Raw genomic sequence first — 23,543 nt, 5'->3', positions numbered from 1 at the left:
TTTTAAATTGGTGAGTGCTGTTGTGGAGAAATTGTGGGACATATTTTAAAGAAAAGCTTGGGATAGAAGGTATTAATTATTTCTTGAGCTTTATTAGTGGTTGGATGTCCCTTACAATTATTAATTAAAACCTAAAGTCCCATTTAGAAAGCACATTAAGTCTGAATTATATATTGTAATTTGATATCCAAATATGAAATTACATATGTCTGTTATGTAAACATTATTTTTACATTTGTCTCTTTTGCTTAAGGGCAAGTGGGGGATTAAACTGTTTAAAGCCACTCAAAATTTTGTTTATTTTGATTACCACTCTAGCAAAATACTACAGTAAACAGTCCATTTCAGAGGTCTTTGATCCCAAATGTTGGAGATAAATTGGTGAGTGTGTTTGTAAGTGATTGATCTGTTGTCTCGAATCAGGTGGCTTGACTCTTCAAATTCAAAAAAGGCAAACAAACCCTTGACCATTTATTTACAGTAGGTGCAGTTGTGCCCTACAGCTCTGCACTACTGTGTGCCTAGAAAAATCTTAAATATTATTTTTATAGTATAAAATTTTATTTTCTTAAGTCAACTAAAACGTGGAATTCAGGAAATGAAATAGATTTAATGAAATAAAATGGATAAATATGAAAATGAAGTAAATTATTTTAAATGTTCATTTTTCAATTCATGTTTGTCTGCCTCTCTTTATTTTTCAAACATTTCAACTATGTGGCTGTCCCTTTGCATTTCTCGAAGTTTGTGTCTATTGTGGTTGTCCAAATCTTTCACTTATAATTTCTGAATAGTAATGGGTAAAGTAGAGCTGAGCAGTTTCCTCTTTTAAATATATTTTTGGAGTAATATAAAAAGGAGCATTCATTTTATCAAAAGATCTTTCACCACTGATTTGTAAAATAATTTAGTATAATTTTCTAGTCATTTTGAAAGAGTGTGACAACCTAGACACACACTTCAATTTTCTGACTGAGACTTGTTAAATCTGTTCTTTCGTACCATTGTTGCAGTGGGATTTGTTTAAGAGTATTTAAGAAAGTGTTTTCACTTAATTTCCTTATTACTTTAAAATATATCTAACTAACTATTAGGAATATAATAATATGCCTGCTGACTGTAATGTAGACGCTTATAAATGAAGAAACAGGATGGAGCATTGAGACCACAACATGGATTTAAGGACATTTCTTTGACGTTCCTGATAAATTATTAAAACAATTCTGCTGAACATAACACAAGGCACAACTTAACTTGTATTGTATTTGGCATGATAGTACATTTGGCCTTCCTGATCTCTTTTTAAATAATTATTACTGTACTACAAAATAGAATTTGTGCCACTTGCATTATTTCTTCAATCTGTTTATATGCTCTGGCAGTAAACACCAGTAAAGGCCAAGTGTGCTCTGATATTTTTGGATTTTTTTTTAAATTTTGGATCTGTAAATTTATTGGCAAGAGAATTATAAAATAACAAACATGATAATAACTTGTCTATGAAACAATTTTCGGGTATAGTAGAACCTTTCAAAACAAAAGTAGTAAGAGCACAAAGAAACTCACCATAGTTTAACAATATCACTTTATTTTTTAAACTGGAATTCCAAAATTAGAGGCTAGACTGATAATCACCATCACAGTCTATGGCTGTTAGAAACATGAACTTAACCTCTTGATTTTTTAAAATTTGGTGACTACCTATAAGCAATTTTTAATTAAATTCTTTGCTTGTAGGATGTTGTGAAATGTTGGCTTACTTACTTACTATAAAAATGCTCATTATCTGTCCTGTTCTCTGAACTTCCATGTAAAATTTCTCCAAGCATTAGTAGCACTAGACAGATAAGACCCCCAAATTTTTTCAAAATTTCAACCCTTTCCTTAGTAATTTATGCTTAAGAACAAAACAGGAAATTGTAACTTTGAGTTTTAAACTCACACCATCTGTCCCCTAAATCCAGTTCTAAAATATTTAGCAAAAAGCACAGTTGCCATACTTGTAACACATTCCTAAAATCAGTAAGTGAGACAACACACAGGCAAAGTTTTGGATAGAATGAATTTGCTCAATTATAGACCTTTATTAAAGAAATAATATCAAAACTTAAAACATTTAATTATCCATCCTCCTCTTCCGCTTATCTGAGGTTGGGTTGCGGTGGTAGCAGCTTAAGCAGAGAAGCCCAGACTTCCCTCTCCCCGGCCACTTCTTCCAGCTCTTCCGGGAGAATCCCAAGGCGTTCCCAGGCCAGCCGGGAGACATAGTCCCTCCAGCGTGTCCTGGGTCTTCCCCGGGGCCTCCTCCCGGTTGGACGTGCCCGGAACACCTCACCAGGGAGGCGTCCATGAGGCATCCTGATCAGATGCCAGAGCCACCTCATCTGACTCCTCTCGATGCGGAGGAGCAGCGGCTCTACTCTGAGCCCTTCCCGGATGACTGAGCTCCTCACCCTATCTTTAAGGGAAAGCCCAGACACCCTGCGGAGGAAACTCATTTCAGCCGCTTGTATTCGCGATCTCGTTCTTTCGGTCACTACCCATAGCTCATGACCATAGGTGAGGGTAGGAACGTAGATCGACTGGTAAATTGAGAGCTTTGCCTTACGGCTCAGCTCTTTTTCACCACGACAGACCGATGCAGAGCCCGCATCACTGCGGATGCCGCACCGATCCGCCTGTCAATCTCACGATCCATTCTTCCCTCACTCGTGAACAAGACCCCGAGATACTTGAACTCCTCCACTTGGGGCAGGATCTCTCCCCCAACCCTGAGAGGGCACTCCACCCTTTTCCGCTGAGGACCATGGTCTCGGATTTGGAGGTGCTGATTCTCATCCCAGCCGCTTCACACTCAGCTGCAACCGATCCAGAGAGAGCTGAAGATCACGGCCTGATGAAGCAAACAGGACAACATCATCTGCAAAAGCAGTGACCCAATCCTGAGTCCACCAAACCGACCCCTTCAACACCCTGGTTGCCTAGAAATTCTGTCCATAAAAGTTATGAACAGAATCGGTGACAAAGGGCAGCCCTGGCGAGTCCAACTCTCACTGGAAACGGGCTCGACTTACTGCCGGCAATGCGGACCAAGCTCTGACACCGGTTGTACAGGGACCGAACAGCTCTTATCAGGGGGTCTGGTACCCCAGACTCCCGAGCACCCCACAGGATCCCCGAGGGACACGGTCGAACGCCTTTTCCAAGTCCACAAAACACATGTAGACTGGTTGGGCAAACTCCCATGCACCCTCCAGGATCCTGCTAAGGGTGTAGAGCTGGTCCACTGTTCCGCGACCAGGACAAAAACCACACTGTTCCTCCTGAATCCGAGGTTCGACTATCCGACGGACCCTCCTCTCCAGAACCCCCGAATAGACTTTTCCAGGGAGGCTGAGGAGTGTGATCCCTCTATAGTTGGAACACACCCTCCGTCCCCTTTTTAAAGAGGGGACCACCACCCCGGTCTGCCAATCCAGAGGCACTGTCCCTGATGTCCATGCGATGTTGCAGAGACGTGTCAACCAAGACAGTCCTACAACATCCAGAGCCTTAAGGAACTCCGGACATATCTCATCCACCCCGGGCCCTGCCACCAAGGAGTTTTTGACCACCTCGGTGACTTCAGTCCCAGAGATGGGAGAGCCCACCTCAGAGTCCCCAGGCTCTGCTTCCTCATTGGAAGGCATGTTAGTGGGATTGAGGAGGTCTTCGAAGTACTCCCCCACCGACCCACAACGTCCCGAAGTCGAGGTCAGCAGCGCACCATCCCCACCATATATGGTGTTGACACTGCACTGCTTCCCTCCTGAGACGCCGGACGGTGGACCAGAATCTCCTCGGCCGTCCCAAAGTCGCTCTCCATGGCCTCCAAACTCCTCCCATGCCCGAAGTTTTGCCTCAGCAACAACCGAGCCGCTTCGCTTGGCCTGCGGTACCTATCAGCTGCCTCCAGAGACCCACAGGACAAAAAGTCCTATAGGACTCCTTCTTCAGCTTGACGGCATCCCTCACCGCCGTGTCCACCAACGGGTTGGGGATTGCCGCCGACAGGCACCGACCACCTTACGGCCACAGCTCCGTCAGCCGCCTCAACAATAGAGGCACGGAACATGGCCCATTCGACTCAATGTCCCCACCTCCCTGGGACGTGGTTGAAGTTCTGCCGAGGTGGGAGTTGAAGCTACTTCTGACAGGGGACTCTGCCAGCCGTTCCCAGCAGACCCTCACAACACGCTTGGGCCTACCAGGTCTGACCGCATCTTCCCCACCATCGGCCAACTCACCACCAGGTGGTGATCAGTTGACAGCTCTGCCCCTCTCTTCACCCGAGTGAACCACAACCACAAAGTCGATCATCGAACTGAGGCCTAGGGTGTCCTGGTGCCAAGTGCACATATGAACACCCTTATGCTTGAACATGGTGTTCGTTATGGACAATCCGTGGCGAGCACAGAAGTCCAATAGCAAAACACCGCTCGGGTTCAGATCGGGGCCATTCCTCCCAATCATGCCCTTCCAGGTCTCACTGTCATGAGACAGCAAAACGAGGGAATCCCCAGAAGGTATGCCCTCTAGCACCCCCTCCAGAGACTCCAAAAAGGTGGATACTCCAAACTGCTGTTCGGGCGATACGCACAAACAACAGTCAGGACCCTTCCCCCCCACCCAAAGGCGGAGGGAGGCCACCCTTTCGTCCACCGGGGTAAACCCCAACACACAGGCTCCAAGTCGGGGGGCAATAAGTATGCCCACACCTGCTCGGCGCCTCTCACCGGGGCAACTCCAGAGTGGTAGAGAGTCCAGCCCCTCTCAAGGAGATTGGTTCCAGAGTCCAAGCTGTGCGTCGAGGTGAGTCCGACTATATCTAGCCGGAACCTCTCAACCTCGCACACTAGCTCAGGCTCCTTCCCCTTCAGAGAGGTGACATTCCACATCCCAAGAGCCAGTTTCTGTAGCCGAGGATCAGACCACCAAGGTCCCCGCCTCCGGCCACCACCCAACTCACACTGCACCTGACCTCCTTGGCCCCTCCCATAGGTGGTGAGCCCGTATTTAATTATATGACAATATTTAAATACGCCTTTGGTTTCTAAAATCCTTGGGATAAAAAGTAGTAACTCTCAACTTCAATTCCACCTTAATTACTAGTCTGCTTAAAAAGGTTCTACATGGTTTTACATCTGTCACACCAAAATACCTGCATTACTTCGTAATTCAAACAGCATTCTAATCTCCTTTTATAAAATAAGTGTGACAGTTTTTGTGCTGTGCAACACAGATATGTATTTAGTGATCGGACCTAACAATCCTTACCTACTTATGTTTCTACTGTTGCCTTAATTAATTGTTGTTAATTGTTTAAGCAAATTTAAAAAAAAATGATGAGCAGTCATTTATTGTAGAAACAAAAATATTTCAGATGCTGGGAATGCTGCAAACAGTAACTATATACTATCAGTTTTTAAGTCATATTGCCTCAGTAATACATTTATATGCAGTATGCAGCTTAGGTATTGTCTTTGACAATAATACATCCTTTAATACTCACATTACAGAAATGTTAAAGACCTGCCTTTTCTAGGTAACAGCTTGAGGAAAATATACAGGTCACTGAAAGGTTATTGCATTTCTGTCCAAACAGAACTGAATACTACAGTGCTTCATTCACAAGTAGTTTAAATCATTCTATTTCTGCAATGCAGTTAGTTCTGAATGTTAGCTTGAGGAATCATTAGTAAATGAGTAAGTAACAAGGTAAAATGGTATAACTTATTTTTTAACCCAGTACATTGATCTATAGGTATATTTTGGGTAAAGTTCATTGTTTACCTTAAACATTTAAACTTTGTTTAGTCTGTTTTTTTTTAACAGAATGGCAAATGGACAATATTATAACAGGATGCAGGTCATTTGAAAATGTCAGTGATACTGTTGATTAGACTTTACTACATCTATGTATTTTTTAAAGTTTGGCAATCATTACTATTAATACATACTGTATGACATACTGTAGACATAGTGTATGGTACTAATTCTGTTTTGATCAAGTTAGTGTACTTCTTCATGATACATAATACATAACAGCAACCATTCGATTGTTCAAAAATTACAGGAGTATAAAGTTCTGTACCAGGGGCCTAGGAATATGTGTTTTTTATGTTAATACATAATAGCAGTTAAATTCTACATATTATAGATTACAAGTGAAAATATGTTATTTAATCTTCAATTTAATAATAATTTTTGTAATTAATTTTTGTGTGGCCAAAGCAAGCACACAGAACATAAATACGGGCACTAAAAGAGGCTGAATCCTCCTTGTGGAAAGGCAAACTCGACTCTTTACAGGCAGATGAGCTAAAGGAAAATTTTCTCATTAAACTTCAGACTGACAACGCTGACACAAGTTCTATGTATTTGAGTGTTTGGTGTCTTGCACTTGTTTCTCATTGGCAAACAACTCTACAGTAACACATCATCATGGCACCAGTGAGAGATTATTTTTTTCAGCAGTAATATTTCTCCACTGTTGTAAACATGCTCGCTTTTGAGGATGTTAATTCTCATAGAAGTGATTGCTGTGGGTTTCACGTAGAGTTACAAAGATCAGTCATTCATAGTAAACTGGCTTTTAATGTTAATATTGAATGGAGATATCACTCATTTACTAGAATAGTTTGGAACAGACTCGCATGTGAAAAATGTTTTTAGATATGAGCTAATGTGCAAACACAAGTTATGCTACATAATTTAACCAGATGTTTTGAAATAAGTAGTGATTTTTACATTTCTTTAACACTAGAATCCCTGAAGCCTACAAAACAAATTCTTGACCCGGGCCCACCTTAAATTCCTTTGCACCTTTCCATCACCGTCTTTTGTTTTGTAAAATGTGTTGATCAGCGCAAGCAGACTGCTGTCCCATCCCCCATACTGACGGATCTCAACTCAGGCAAAAAGCTTTCCCAGCTCAAGCCTTGTTTATCTCTGTTTGAGGTGCCTGGAGTTGTACAGGGTAAATAATGTATCTTTATTTGGAACACATGCATTTCATGTGTGTTCTATGTCTACAATGATCTATGTAAGTGCTGGATAACAAGAAATGCAAAAAATGTTGAGCACATACCTAAAACAAACGTTTTTCATGCTTTAGTACTAACAACGGAATTTTGACCAAATATCAAATTAACACTTTCACAAAAGGTACATGTATAGCAAAACAAGTGTGCTTTTACTCAAGAATATAAACAAAGAAAAGAAATCGGGTTAGGGTACGATGCTGACATGACCACTTTGGTGGTACAGAAGTAAGAACTGCTGACATATAATCAAGAGGTCACAGGTTTGATCCTGTCCGCTTCCTAAAATTGACGTTTTGAATAGTGAGCTACTCTTATTGTTACTATTATGCAATATGATTTGAGTCTGTAACAGTCGGTGTAAATGTATGGTACTTGTAAAGGTTAGCTTTTTTTTTATTCAGTTTTATGCTGATGGAGAGGTGTGAAGGAGTTTAAGTTGGCCTGGGATTCCGAGTTTTTTTGTAGGCTTCTGGGATCCTAGTGTTTAAAATAAATATTGAGCCTCAATTGCATACTCCACATACGTTTACCTTGAGAATTTAGTTACTTCTTAAAGTTACGTTTTTTTGGTGACTCTACAGAAGCCCTATATTTTTTTGTAGTGTCCTCTAATGGACTCCTATCTAGGATGGAATATTTCACGTGTTGCTGTTGGCATACACCTTGGTGAAGAGATAGAATACAATAGGTAGTTTTGACTGTATTGATAGGCTTTATAGGATGAATTAGGGTTTGGCTAATTTTTGGGAGATGCATTACTGGACATTTTTACTTTCTTTATATACAAAATCAATGTCACAACTGCAAGAAGTCTAGTCAGAGAGGATGTCAGACTTGACAGCTGCAATTGCTAATCTCTTATTGCTATTAACTTACTGCCTGACGGAAGATGGTTCCCATGCAGTGGGTTTACAGGTAAGTTGTTTTTTACATCCTGTCATGGTATATTAACCATGAGACATCAGACTCAAGAGCCAGTCTTCTCTTCAGGAGGTCCAAAACACCTGCATTCCTTATTCCTTAAAGCTGCATTGTATGCATTGTACTTCCAGGTTCACTCATTGGTTGTCAGTTCTCATGCACACAAGCCTTTCCCAGCCACTTAAGAAAAAATCAGACAGGTTTGATTTTGTCAGGATGAGTCATAGATCAGTCGGACTCAGTTGCTGTGTGTGTCGACTTAGATGACTCACAGTCATGAGGAGGTGCTGTGACTGACTCCAACTTGCAAAAATAATGTAAATAAAGTCTACGACTGAAAACAGCTGGAAAAATCTTTTAATGTAACATGGCATCTAAGGGTCGTCTTTGAAAGAGGGATTTTGTTTTCTTTATATCCACCCATTTCTTCCAGTACTGGTAGGTTGTGGGCAGGGGCAATAACTACCAAACAAGACATAACTCCAGATGGAGTACCAGTCTAAAGAGCACATACTCATCAAAGGTCAATTGAGGGACACCAACCAACCCTAATGTGTATGTGAAGACATAGCATAAATTAATGCACAAGTACAAACAGAAGAGTACAGCCAGATTGGCCTACAAACTGCCACTAGTACAGGCAGGTTTGGGTTTGATGTTCAATACCTGAGCAAAATTCTAATAAAAACAGTAGTTAAGTTACAGTTATTAAATGCTTTTTGTTTAAGAATAAATAAACATTTAATATTAATGATATTTATTAAAATTTTAAATAACAATTTCCAAAGTTTAATATTCAGCCAACCCTGGTTACTATTTTTTAAATAAACCCAAATTTCAGTTTATAAAAAACTGCAGCTTGATTGAAATTGTCGCAACAGAAATAAATGTCTAGCCTAACCATGCATTCAGATGTAATCGATGGGTTCTTTAAAAAAGAAAAAACAAAAGTAACACTTCTAATTTGGTTATCTTCTTATGAGTCTTGGCTTTTATGATTTTACAGAGCGGAGTGTGATTTTTAATTTGTTTATATAAAAAAAAGTATGCTTTGGAATGAAGAGTTTGTCTCTGTTAAAATTGTATAATCGTATTGGGTACATTGATAGTATTTTGGTATCAGGTAGTATATAGATTCTGTAGTACTGTCCTGTTATCCTTTGTTGGCAAATATATAGTTTTATGTGGCTAACTGACCTTTTCTACAATAGGACCCTCTTTGGAAGGTGCGGCGCAGCCAGAAGCTGGATATGTCAGCTCGCCTTGAGCTGCAGTCGGCCCTTGAAGCAGAAATTCGTGCCAAACAACTTGTACAGGAGGAGCTGAGAAAAAGCAAGGCTTCAAACATATCTTTTGAAAGGTGCTTACTGCTTTTATAGTCTTCAATTTATTGAACTGCAGCTGCTTGAACATGTTGCCTTTCACAATGTATTAAATGAGTTATTAAATGCTTAAAAGTAAAAGAGCTGTACAACTCATAGTTTAGTAATAAAATGCAAGTTTCCTGTCATTACAGTAAACTGAAAGAATCAGAAGTGAAGAATAGGGAATTAATGGAGCAAATTGAGGTAATGAAGAAAGAGTTGGAAGACAACCGATCACGTGCTGAAAAAGGTAACAAAATGTTTTGTGGTTAGGTAATAATTTTATAAAATGTACCTGGAAGGTTACCATTGCTGTATTCTATAATAATGGTAGCATACTGCGTGCATTTATTATATTTAAGATTGGTTCTCTCCTAACAACCTTAAATACTACTAATATATATTTTTTAATTTGGTAATGTCATTCAAAAATGACACTAACATTAAACTTAGCTGAATGTTAGATGACAGAGTATTGCTTTTGTGTATTTGTAAAACCAAAGTGAAATTTAGCTGCATCTCTTCACAAAAAAAAATCTAAAAATGTTTTAAGCTAAAAAGCATACATTGTGGTGACACAAATTGTTGCTCTTTCATTCATCAAAAACAGGCCTTCTGTAATGCATAGTTGCTAGTTATCAGCATTAAAGTATGTACCAGTAAAAATTAGTAAATGTTTTGTCGTCTTTATTTTGTAAATGACATGTTGATAAGTGAAAACGACTGTTCAGAAAGGCTTGGTTATTGTTTGTTTGGTAAATGAAAGTGATGAAAAAAAGCATTTCTATAAAATACTAGACTTGGATCAGTTAATTTCTTTTTTATTCATAGGTTTGAAACTTCCTGACTTTCAGGAATCAATTTTCGAATACTTCAACACTTCTCCACTTCCGCATGACTTAACATTTAGGGTAAGCCCATTTGAACTCTATTAAAAATGTCCTAATTTATGTCAACAGTAAACAGAATTTTATCATGTATCTGTGCTCAACAATACTAATTCCCTATTACTTAAAGAATAATTCAATTTTAACATTTAGAAAGCATTTGGTGGTTTAAGATTTGTTTTTGTAATATATATATGAGATACTGGTGTCTAGTCCATGAATTGTTTAGTTTCTGCCTGTTTGGGTATAGTGTCCAATCCATCTTAATAAAAGAATAAGTGTGTGTGAATACTATGTCTCTGGCAGTCCAATGGAGAGTATATCACAAAAATTAACAACCGCTTTTATTAATCCCTTTTCAAATGGCATATAAGAGACATATGCATTGCAAATGTTAATGCCGAGGTCTACATTGATTCCTATAACTTTTTATACGGGTAGAAGTTAATCAAGTTTTTGTCCTTTTGGAATATTAACACCAGCCTGATAACTGCAACATTACTGTGTAAATTCACTTTCCCTGGTGCATCCCGCCAAACTGGACAATATTGCATTACTAAACATAATGAGTCTTACTCAGTGTCAGAGCATTTCATTCGTTGCAGAGCACGGCATGAAATAAACACCTAGCTGCAATGTCTGATGTATGCTTTAAAGATTTGCAGGTTGTGTCAAGAAATGAAAAAGTTAACTGGTTATAAAAGTGGGTAAAGTGAAGTGGAGAAACAGAAGTTGAAAAAATTAGACCTACATCAGTTTTGAAATAAAAGAAAACTCTTTATGAAAATGCTGTTTGGCAGAGGACTTATTCAGGAATATTTTCACAATTGTGGTCAAGTGTAGTGTTTTTTTTTTATATCCTTAACATGTTTTAATACAAATAATTTCTGTAATGGATGCACCTACTGTACATTACTTCTTTAGGGAGGGGGGACCTCTCTGTTTAATTCTCAAAATAGGGTTTCCACAATAATATTTTTGTATTAGCTAAAGTAATAGAGGCTTTCTGTAGTGATCTTGTTTTTTTTTTATTTTTATTTTTGTAAAATGGTTATTTTCTTACTTTGTCAAAATCACTTTGCCAGGTCCATGAGGGTCCTTTTTAAATCTGGGTTTAAGTGCATATTTTTATCCTTTGGACCACTGGCCCCATGTAATGTAGCAGCACTTACATTTTAATGCATTCTCCTCCAAAAGTTATTTGAACTTCATAAACTACAGGCTTTCAAAGTAAGCCAGCTGAAGTATGTCTAAATATAACACATTTTCCAAATCTACTTAATCCAGTTCAGGGTCACCGGGGCCAGAGCCTATCACTGCAGTATTGGGTGTGCAAGACAGGAACTGCCATTGGACAGGGCACCAGTCCATTGCAGGTCCCACATGTGATTTCAGTTTTTGCTAAATATTATAACCACAAAAAAGTGTGCTATGGCTAAATCCATTTATTTTTTGCTACCAAATTATTATACAAATTCTTTTGAGTTCTGTGGAAGGAACACATTTTTCACCTTTCATTTAGATAGGAGAAAGTTCAGAGAGATTTTTAATTTTAATCATCATGAGATTCAAGTTGCAATGGATGACTCTATTGTTCAGAATTTTATGAGTAATAGGAAGATTCAACTTTTTAAAAAATATAATTTTCTAATGACATAATCACTTTGACAGCTCATATTTAATCTATTTTAACCAATTGTTTTTTTATCAAATCAGAAACAACAATAGGAGATATAATATTGAAATAAGATAGGTATACTATCTATAAGCATGGCTCTGGAGAGTTGCAGTGTGTGTTGCATGTTGATTAGCACAGGGTAGTAAGAATTTCACTGTGTTCTGTACAGATGACAACAACAACCCTATGCCAGCCCACAACAAGTGTGTGTTTAATTGCAATGCTGCATCTATAAATAGTGTGTTTCTTTACAAGCCTAAAGGGCATGCTTTTCAATAAAACCTGGTAATAACAAAGGTGCCCAAGCAAAGTAGACCAAAGTGAATTTTTACAGAATGTGATCAGTTTTGTTAATCAAAGATTTATAGTAGACTCACACTTTTTCAATACCTGACTAAAGTTTACTATAGTTTCATATATCTTCGATGATACTCCTATCCATACTTTATTTTCTCCCCACTATTCACTTGGTGGTTTAAAACCATCTCGGATACAGTATATATCTGCTGTAATGCTCAATTTGAACCACAAACTAGTGCTTAATAGAAATAAAATGTAACATGGAATATGAATGCATAGTACAGAAATGTATCTGTTGTAAATATTGCTGATTACTATGCACCATTATTCTAAAGAAAGCCTGTGATCATCTTCAGAAAATTGCATCAGTGTATCTGAAACTTGTAAAAGACTACTTTGTGCACTTAACAATTTTTATTTTGAAATACTATCAGCATACTGGGTTGAAAGTGACTTTTATCAGTTGTGAAACAATATGCTAATTAAAGAATAAAAATATGTTCAGAGTATATACATTGTGTGATATGACATTTTATCTGTTAGAAGGACAGCAGTTGTCATTTTCTGAACTTGAGATCCAGAAGTAATGATTTGGTTCTACAACACCTCATTCCCTTTCACATGTTTTATGTCAGTTCATTGCATCATCCTTTAGTGTTCTTATAGAATTGTGTTGAGTTTATTCAATGTGCAGCAGCACATGACTTGTCATTGTTGAGTACCTACAGTAAACAGACCTGACATCCCAGGTATGGGTTAATTAATCAGTTGCAACTTGGGACATCAAAAGACTGTTTAAACTGGGGCGGGGGGTTGTATTTCAACTCAAAACACAAAATGGGTTGGTACAGCTTTGGCTTTGTTTTCACAACCTCTGTGTCAGGAAAGTGTAGTAAAGCAAAATGGTTTTATTTTTGTCCTTCATATTTGTTACCAAAAAGGATTCAGTCTCCTCCTCATCTGCATCCTCTCTGCTAGCATTTTGGGATGAAGTAAGTTGACTCATGCCACATTATCTTTCTAACCTGTGATACCTAGATCTTTCCTTTTATTCCTTACTGAATAATTGTATTTTAACTGCCTCTTGTAAGAGTGTGCTTTGCAACTAGTCAACCAGCTTGCTTATTTATCAGTTCTTAGTCTATTAACCTTAAAGAACAAAGCATCAAGGTGTCTAACTCCATTACCTTAGGATTCTAATTTAATACTACTTTGGAATATTAATCTTTAGTTTTATCCCATGTATAATATTTATATTATTGATTATCTTGCTTTTCTCATGTTTTACATATTTTCTATGTTTAATGTTCAATATAATAACCAAGTTACAGTGATAGAATGTTTTGTTTATTTATTTATTTATTATCTTTTTTATCATACAGTATTCTTTTTATGTATAATTCGCATTCTGTGTAAAATTTTGTGTATGTTTCTGAGAGGTTCAGTCTTAGAAATTTGCCGGTAGTTTAGGTAGATAGTTCAGAAAATTGTAGGAAGTTCAGTCCTATTGTGTCACAGATTTTTGGGAGCATAATCTTTTTATTGAAGATGTAGATGTATCTTTCTGTTATTAATCATTTAAGAAGGTTTTTGAAGAGATCTATGAAAAGTAAGTCGTAAAACTAATGCAACTTGAATTTTAAAGTAATTCTGGTATATAGTTTTGTAAGTAGAATGAAGATTAAAGAACATTTTCTTCCAGTGTTCTGTCCCCTTGCTGTTTGTTGCCTTTTTTGTGCCTTGCTTATAGAGGTAGATTTAGCTTTAGGTTCCAATATGTCATTTCTCAGTGCTTACAACTTAAGAAATATGTTGCTTTTTTCCTTATATTGCTTTTTTTCCTTATTTATTCTTTTTTTTTTTCATAGTATTTGTTTTCAAGCTGCCCCAGGGCCAATTTTACAGCCCTCATTCTATTTTGTAAATCATATTTATTAAAGGTAATTTAAATATTTGACCACTAAGTTTAGTATTTTTCATTTTCTATTACTGTCAAAGTTTATTGCTAATCTATTAAGTTAAAACCATTACAATTTTTTTTCTATTTCTACCTGGAACTGAATTTTGAATTGGTTTTACAGGGTTAGTTTCTTTCATATTTTTAAAAAGTAAAAAAATGTATATTATTGATTTAACAAATGCATTTGAATGCAAGCTCAACTTTAGCCACTGTTAATGGCCCCCTTTGCTTTTTCAGACCAGTTCAATTAGTGAACTAGACACTTCTTTGCAGAAGCCTGAAGTCTCTTCCTCCCATCCTGTAGTAATAGAGCCAGAGGTAAGTACATGGCAAAACTGTCTTAATCAATTTATATTTTATATTTAAAGTGACATGCACATTTTTGAGATGTTACTTCAGTGTGTATATCAGAAGGGCAACAAGAACATACAGCCTAATATTAGAAGACAACAAAAAAGAAAATGCTCATAAAGATACAGGAGGTAGGAAAAATGTAAAACATAATTTTTGTAGTAAAATACATTCCAGAAGCCATATAGAAAAGTATGGTTGTCAATATACAAATTACATTTATTGCCATAAAAATATAACTGGATTTCATCTATAGCTGTAACTGTATTTGCAAAAAAAAAAAATCAACGTTTCACAAACATGACGCTGTTGCAGATATTTAAATTTCATATCAGAATATAGCCTTGTCAACTTCAACCTTACATTTTTTTAAATGAAATTTTGATTATTTACAGTTATAATCTAGCTATAAATGCTAAATTAAAATATATAAAATACAATTTAACTAAATTAAATTGTACGATTATATTTTAACAGCACCAAGGATATTGTTCTAAAGAGTAGACTTTTTCAAGAGTAAAGGAAGACATTTTATTAGAAATAGAATGTCAGTCAGACTAGTACACCTAATGCAATGATAGACAATGAAGCTCATTCCTCACATGTTTAAGCTAGCATAGTAAAAAAACTTGCTTTAAATTGTTTTCTTTTTCCTCACAATATGAACAAGATGAACATTTTGGGACCTTGGAGCTCTGTGAAAATTGTTAAAAAATAGTGTGTTATGTGGAAAAAAAACTTTAATTAATAAAATATTTATAAATGTATGCATATACAATATATATTTGTAGTATTTTTGAATGATTAATAATCAATAAGAGGGCAAACCCAGGAGGATCCCTCAATAATGTGGGATTTGAAAAATAAATTTTAACTTGGTTAATTAATTATAAGTTTTGCCTTTATCAATAGTCCATACCCCATACTACAATGCTCCAGGTTCAAGTGGAAGATTCTTCATGCTTTGGAGTGTACTTATTCTCTTTGCTGCATGATTCATGTCAGTGCTTTCTAAGTTTTCTGCTGCTTTCTCAGCTTGCTTTCTGCTGTTAGGCCCTTTGCTATCCCCTCTGCAACCTAGGGAAAAACATTACTCTTTCTGGCACAAGTGTGTAGATGCTGATGTTCACTTCTTGAAGAGATGGCTGCTTTTCAGCCTTTAGACTGGTTCATTGTTTAGCTTGGCAAACTGGATCTCAGCTGTCAGGTTCACAAAGAGAAGAGTTTGTCAGCTTCAGCCTTCCAATGGAGCAGCCTATAACATTTTAGCTTTCAGAGGGACATTTTGCCTATATCCCTGTCCCTGAGAGATGCTCCAAGAGATCCCCAAGGGATTTCAGTGCGTGTCCATAATATCCCAGAGAGAGCAGGAGAGAGAGAGCACGCTTTGAGATGGTGCAGATAATTTAAGGGAATGCTAAACCTTCTCCTGATTGGATTAAAGTCACTTACAGTTACAAAATCTGTGTGTTCTAATAGGTGAGTTCACCTGTCTATCTTAGCTGTCATCCCTTGAATTACAGTATAGGTCTTTGTCCTTGCTTGAGACCATTCAAGAGGTCTACAGAGGGGCTTCTGGAGAGATGTAGGGTTACCTCTGATTTACACTTTTGTTATCAGCTGAAGTCCAAGCAGATCATGGTACAAGCCAGAGTTCAATCACTTAGTTTGGAATGCAAGTGGGGGTTTTGTGCAGCTAAGTGCCTGCACCTCTGTTAAATCTGCTTTCTTAACAGGCGTGGTGTGCCATGAAAGCACAGCCAGATAGACAGTGCCCACAATTTCCTACATATTTATGCAAAAAGATGTAATAATAAAAAGTTTCAGTTTGTGCTGCAATTGTATGATGGAGAATATCAATATTTGGAGTAATGTTTGTTAAAGATAACTTTAATGTGCAGTAGGTGTTAATGTTTAGTGCCAGTTGAAGATCTTCTTTCACATAAACAAACTGGAGTAGAAATCCAAATTATTGCTCACTTAAAAATGTACATTTGCTATGATTTTTTTTATTCATTAAATTTGATGTTTCCATATGACTTATGAGCTATGCAAAAAAAAAAAACTGTCTCACCCTTTCTGTGCACCACCAGAATAACTAACAGAAGCTTCCAGTTCAAAATGTTCAATCATATGTAAAGAAAATCACAGCAAATAATGCTGTATTTTGGGCCACTTGATGCCTAAAGTACAGTATATACTGTATAAGAGTGTCTGCTGACTGATGCTTTTTAATGTTAAACATTATTGAATCATTGTCTTAATTTTGTACTGTTTAACATGTTAAATCTTGTTTATATTAAAAATAGTGTTCTGTTAATATGTAAGTATTTTAACAAGTTAGTAAGTAGTGGGAACCAGGATTTTTTGTTTGTGTTCTGTGTATAAGCTAATTTATCTCTTTATTTTCAAAAATATAAACAAATTAGGAACCAGCAAAAGCACCAGACATCAACCCAGTTACTACTGCCGCTGTTGGTTTTTCTTCATCCTTAAATGTCCCAAAGGTAAACAGTACATTTGTGTCCCTTACCTCCTTTGAACTTATAGGTTTAAATCAGAAACTGCATTAAGTTTGTTTCATTTTGTTTGTACCTACAGCCAAATCCCACTAGGGAAATTCCAACATGAGTTTGAACTAGCCTTTTTCAGTTCAGGACTGTTTTTTAGATCAACACTGTTTAAAAACTGTTTAATGTACTTGGTTCACATCCTGAAGCAAAAATATCAATGAAATTCATTTCTGCATAAAAGGCAAAAAAATTGAGATTTAGAGTACAGAAAGATGAAATAGGTAATTGGGCTGAATCGGCTGAGGAGAATAATCAATTAAGCTATACAGGCATCTCTTTCATATTTATTAAGTCCATAATTGACAACTGCATCTGTTCATATGGAACATTCCTTCATTATTATTTTTTCTAGTCAAGTGTATAAAAAAATTACACTAGGTCAAGTTATGCCCATCTTGCAGGCACCTTCAGTCAGCTGAGCAGTGTTTATTTTACTTTTACATTTAAATGAAAATGTCAAGAAAGTACAACTGCACATGGAGCTGAGGCATGCCATAAAAACAAGTGTATTGTGTCACCTTTACCCTATCTTAATCCAGCCATTTTCTAATGATAGGCGGAACTGTGATCCGGTATATAAAGAGAAGTGAGCTACACATGCTGACCAGTCATAGTACTTGCCTCTTATAAGAGCAGTTGGATTCACACAACAGCACCACTGCAGTTGTCATGGAGAAAAATGTCTTCAGAAAAAGACACGTAAAGCAATGAGCAATCAGAATAAGATTTTATTGCAAAGAGCACAAAGCTGTCTCAGTTCAATGAAGTGAGCACCATCGGTTTGACAGGACCATTTTTAATTACAGTTCTGTGCAAAATTCTCTCCTCTTTCTAGTTTTTCTCACCATTACCTAATGTCCATCATCTGACCAAAACTGGCCATCGTTAATTCATACCCTGTGCAGGTGTCCAAAACTTCATTGATCAGTTCCCAACATTTAAGTCGAAACTAGAAGGAACCACATATGAGCTACCAGCCCACTCAAATTAAGAAATACTTGCACATCAAGTAATTTTTATGGCTGATGTTTTAAGTACATTTCTAAAACAATGGCCTGCTTAGCTTTCACAGCAGACACCGTCCTTGACTTTTCATTACGTCATACTGAAGTTTTAGGAAGCAAGTAAAAAGCAGTGCCAAGCCACTGCAAGTAAAAGCAAGTAATGTTCTGATAAATATTAGTAGTTTTCCAGCTACTTAGAAAAAAATACAGGCCTAAGCTCTTAATAAGTGACTCTTACATGACCTAAAGCTAGCTTATATACCAGGTTTTGCTTTAACTTGATTGAAAATGTATTGATCCATAAATTTACATTCACTATACAGGAAATAAAAATTTTCAATGTGAAGCGGATATTGAAGCATTTTTTTCCTTTAGTAGACTACTCAAATGCATTATTGAAAATTACTTTGTTGGTTCTCTGCAAAATGTTCTAGATTAAATTCACCTACAGTTGATTCCTTCATGTACATTTGCATCTCTTTTGTTGCTGTTTCTCATAAGTTTGATTCTACATTTGTCTTAACTCTTACAGTTGCTGTTCCTAGGCTTTGTTGCAAATTTGGACTAAATTTATCTCAGTTTGAAGTCTAAATCAAATCTTACTTTAGGCCAGTGATAATTCATCTTTAGGATTTGTCTTGAATAAACTGTCAGTAAATCTGTAATTTAGGGTCTGTGTTTCAATCAGGAACATTGCCTACTGCCTACAACAGGATTTAAAACATATGCAAATGCTCATCTTTTTTCAGAAGCTAAAGTTTTTATGTTTTTGGTGAAGATTTCATGATCCTCGCACGTTTTCAGTATTTTAAGAGTTTTCAGTATTTTTAAAACAGCATCAACATTTTCATATCTAAAATTAATGCAAGGTTCTATCAGAATTTGCTTTTAGACATTGTGTTACACTGTTTTTGGTTAAATATAGAAAAATGTGTTCTAATGTATTGTACCTCTTACCCAGCATGTAGCACAGGAGATTGGGAAGTTTTTTATTTATGTAGTTCTCAGAACTATCACTTTTGAATTGCAATCTAGAGGAGAAATGAACTGTTTTTATGTTTAAATCTGCATCAATTTTGCTGATTCTTTTACAGCCAAAAGCTCATCGTTTGAGTATTAAGACATTCTTGAGTCCTACTCAGTGTACTCACTGCACCTCCCTGATGGTGGGTTTGATACGTCAAGGTTATGCATGTGAGGGTAGGTATTTTCTGAATCTCTTGAGTTTAAAATTTCTTTAGAACTGTATTACTTTTCTTTCTACTTAATATTATATATATTATTAATATTCAAGGAAATGTTTTTCCTCTTTATTTACTTTGTGTTTGCTTCTTTCACACTGCACTCTAGCATAGTGAAATAGTAAATATACAGTATAGTATGGAGAAATAAAACTTCTTTGCTTCTACTAGTATATATGTCACAATGTGACATAGCATGCGTTTTGGCACATTGCTTTAAAGTTAATTGTGAAAGGATGCTAAAAAAAGACTATTTGCATGCCTCACATAATAACTAGATGCCCAAATAACAGACTGTCACAAAGTGTACTGCCTGTGTTTTTCCACAAACTTTAATTATTTGTTCATAGTGTCTTTATGTTATCTATGTGTACAGAGAAAATGTTACTTGCATGTACTAATCAACAGGCAACATGTCGCCACTTTCTGTCACTATGATTAGTGAGTATAACTTCAGTACCTACTTTTTAAAAAATTGTATTCACCCTAAGAAATTATTTACCCATACTCCTATTAATTAAAGCAAGATTTACCTACACAGATATCAGAAAGTAAGTTTATCTTTTAAAAAAATCAGTGTATTTTTGAATATATTTAACATTGTGGAAATGTGACCTTCATTGCAGCTCAGATTAAACTTGCCAATTCTAACATATAATGCTAAAAGTTTGCATTTTGTGACACAACTGGAAAAGGACAGAAATGCTGTTGGTTAGAATGGTACAAGTGCCTGCCTTCAAGTTCAAACTTACTTTAATGTTCACATAGAATAATACAATTCTCACAGAAAAATAACGGTAGTACAGTAGAAAAACAGAATAAATGCAGACACGGGCTTTGAATTCAGTGTCATGCAGTACATTAAATATAACATCACACAATATTTTCAAGAAACAGTCATGAAGCTGTCACTGTAAGTGGCTTTTTAGTAACCTTATGATCAGTGTATAAAACCTACCCTAGAATATAGTAGTGCCAATATTCCTATATCATTTGTCAAACCAAGAAGGCTGAAAAATGTCAGCCTTTCAAAGGCCATGTATAAAATACTGTAAACTGTATGTCCTTAAAGAAGAAAGCTGTGTGCCAGTGATATTCTAAGCTGACAAGGGCTACATTTAGTTCCAGTGATGTAGCTGGTTATTTGTAGACAATCCTTTGTATCGTGGAATGATCGATTTTGATTTAATCCTTGTCATTTTGCTTGGCTTTTCTCTAGATTTAATCCTCCTAAAGACACACAGGCATCAACACTTTTACTTCCTAAGGTATCAAGAAACTTGTTAGATTATGGTCTCAACTAGGAAAGAGTTCAATACTAGTTTTTAGTAAATTATCCAAGAGCAGTGAGTCAGTAAAGCCAAAATTAGATTTTCCTATAGATTTGCGTATAGTTATCTCAAGGCCTCCCTCATTCTGGGAGTAACAACTGGAGCACATAGCCACTAACTTTGAAAAGACATTATCTGACTGCCAGTTGGAAAGCCAAAATGCTTCAAAAATACATCAGAGATTTTGATTTAGCGTTTAGAGTTCAAAGTTGATAGTGTCGATCAGCTTAATGTTCATTGGATTGCTCCTGTTGGTTGAGACCAGACTTCTTCTACACTACAGGTTATTGTAATTATTTATTTTTATTTATATTTGGATTGTTATTGTAATAATATATACAAATTTTTATTCATACTGGGAGTGGTCAGGCAGAGGAAGTGATATATTCTTCTTCTTTTGAAAATGTATTTCTTTTGATTTAATATTATATAGGACAATCATTTAGCTTTATTTGCTAGAAGTGAAATGTACAATATGGGCAGCTTGTCTACTGTATTGTGTTCTTTCTTTCAGTGTGTGTATGTGTATGTGTCATGGCCGAAATTATTGGTACCAATGGAATTTTCCCAGAAAATGCACCATTTCTCCCAGAAAATTGTTGCAATTACAAATGTTTTGGTATACACATGTTTATTTCCTTTATGTGCATTAGAACAACCCAAAAACAGAGGAAAAAAGCCAAATCTGACATAATTTCACACAAAACTCAAAAACTGGGCTGGACAAAATTATTGCCACCCTCACCTTAATATTTTGTTGCACGCCCTTTGGAAAAATAACTGAAATCAAGCGCTTCCTATAACCATCAACAAGCTTGTGACACCTCTCAACTGGAATTTCCGACCACTCTTTTTGCAAACTGCTCAAGGTCTCTCAGATTTGAAGGGCGCCATCTCCCAACAGCAATTTTGAGATCTCTCCATAAGTGTTCAATCGGATTTAGAATCCGAACTCATTGCTGACCACTTCAGAACTCTCCAGCGCTTTGTCTTCAACCATTTGTAGGTGCTTTTAGAGGTATGTTTGGGGTCATTGTCCTGCTGGATCACCCATGACCTCTGACGCATACCCAGCTTTCTGACACTGGGCCCTACATTGCACCGCTTTTGGTAGTCTTCAGATTTCATGATGCCTTGCACACAGTCAAGGCATCCAGTGCCAGAGGCAGCAAAACATCCCCAAAACATCTTAGAACCTCCATCATGTTTGACTGTAGGTACTGTGTTCTTTTCTTCATGGGCCTCATTCCGTTTTCTGTAAATAGTAGAATGATGAGCTTTACCAAAAAGCTCTACCTTGGTCTCATCTGTCCACAAGATGTTTGCCCAGAAGGATTTTGGCTTCCTCAAGAACATTTTGCCAAACTCCAGTCTGACTTTGTTTCTGTGTCAGCAGTGGGGTCCTCCTGGCTCTCCTGCCATAGCGTTTCATTTCGTTCAGATGTCGACAGATAGTTCGAGCTGACACTGTTGCACCCTGAGTCAGCAGAACAGCTTAAATATGTTTTGAAGTTGATTGGGGCTGTTTATCCATCATTCAGACTATCCTTCGTTGCAGTCTTTTATCAGTTTTTCTCTTCCGTCCACGTCCAGGGAGATTAGCTACAGTTCCATGTGTTGTGAACTTCTTGATTATGTTGCGCACAGTAGATAAAGGAACATGAAGATCTCTGGAGATGGACTTGTAGCCTTGAGATTGTTGATATTTTTCCACAATTTTTGTTCTCAATTCCTCAGACAATTCTTTGCTCTTCTTTCTGTTCTCCATGCTTAGTGTGGCGCACTCAGACATAACAGAAAGGTTAAATCAACTTTTCTCCATTTTAACTGGTTTCAGGTGTGATTGCTATATTGCCAGCACCTGTTTCTTGCCACAGGTGAGTTCAAACGAGCATCATATGCTTGAAATAAAACGATTTACCCCACAATTTTGAAAAGGTTCTAGTAATTTTGTTCGGCCCATTTTTGGAGTTCTTTGTGACATGATGTCAGATTTGACTTTTTTTCTCTGTTTTTTTTGTGTTGTTCCAATGCACATAAAGGAAATAAACGTGTATACCAACACGTTTGTAATTGCAACAATTTTCTGGGAGAAATGATGCATTTTCTGGGAAAATTTCAGGGGTGCCGATAATTTCGGCCATGACTATATGTAAAAGAATGGCCTTTACTAAAAATTGGTCAAAATGTAAACTGTAGCTGTAAAATGGTGGCATCCTAAGTTGTCCAGAAATGAATTTTGTGCTACTGAAGAATCAATACTTGGATATGCCTATTAATTGAATTTGGTGACGCAAGGTAACTTATTAATTCATTCATTCTTTCTTTCATTCTGTTTGAATATGATTTTGTTTTTTTTGCAGTCTGTTCCTTCATATGTCACACTTCCTGTAAGGACAGCGCACCAGTTATTTGTCCAATACCACCAGAGCAGGCCAAAAGACCTTTGGGCATTGATGTCCAAAGAGGCATAGGAACAGCATACAAAGGATTTGTCAGGGTAATAGCATTTTTTATTATTTATCTAATTGCAAACATAATTCAGCCAGAAAAGAGTTAATGTCTCTCTCTTTTTCAGGGATTTTAATGATAATCTGAGAGCTGTTTTTTCTGACTGCTTTATTATTTTTTTTTCTTAAATTGATATGGCTACAAATGGCCAATCAAGAGCCACTTTGTTCATTCTGAGTGTAGATCTGCTATACAAAATGGTATGGAGCAGTCTTTTTATAAGAAGGCTCGGGTCATTTAATGAGTGCAATATGCAGCTTGTAGTGCTAGTGTGCTGTTCTGTATTGTGGTCTACATGGGAAGTAAAATAAGCTCAGAGGATTCCAGGCGCCTGAGT

The 23,543-nt window shown here is 36.8% G+C and overlaps 1 protein-coding gene across 8 annotated transcripts in view; it reads left to right on the top strand.

Annotated features, from left to right (window-relative positions):
* The window catches only part of cdc42bpb (CDC42 binding protein kinase beta (DMPK-like)), a 197,624-nt gene that overhangs the window by 140,354 nt on the left and 33,727 nt on the right, over nucleotides 1-23,543 (top strand). For 3 of the 8 annotated variants that reach the window (XM_039740965.1, XM_039740969.1, XM_039740964.1), the window contains exons 19-27: nucleotides 319-381; nucleotides 9,218-9,366; nucleotides 9,523-9,620; nucleotides 10,202-10,281; nucleotides 13,177-13,227; nucleotides 14,433-14,513; nucleotides 16,976-17,053; nucleotides 19,218-19,323; nucleotides 23,059-23,195. In XM_039740965.1, the coding sequence (XP_039596899.1) occupies nucleotides 319-381; nucleotides 9,218-9,366; nucleotides 9,523-9,620; nucleotides 10,202-10,281; nucleotides 13,177-13,227; nucleotides 14,433-14,513; nucleotides 16,976-17,053; nucleotides 19,218-19,323; nucleotides 23,059-23,195 (843 nt within the window). The remainder of the gene's footprint in view (nucleotides 1-318; nucleotides 382-9,217; nucleotides 9,367-9,522; nucleotides 9,621-10,201; nucleotides 10,282-13,176; nucleotides 13,228-14,432; nucleotides 14,514-16,975; nucleotides 17,054-19,217; nucleotides 19,324-23,058; nucleotides 23,196-23,543) is intronic. The other 5 variants (XM_039740972.1, XM_039740967.1, XM_039740970.1 and 2 more) reach the window with 3 other exon arrangements.

This window comes from Polypterus senegalus, chromosome 18, assembly GCF_016835505.1.
Source record: "Polypterus senegalus isolate Bchr_013 chromosome 18, ASM1683550v1, whole genome shotgun sequence".
NCBI classification, from domain to species: Eukaryota; Metazoa; Chordata; class Cladistia; order Polypteriformes; family Polypteridae; genus Polypterus; species Polypterus senegalus.
Note: the sequence above shows the minus strand (reverse complement) of the source record. Positions and strands in the feature narration are given on the sequence as shown.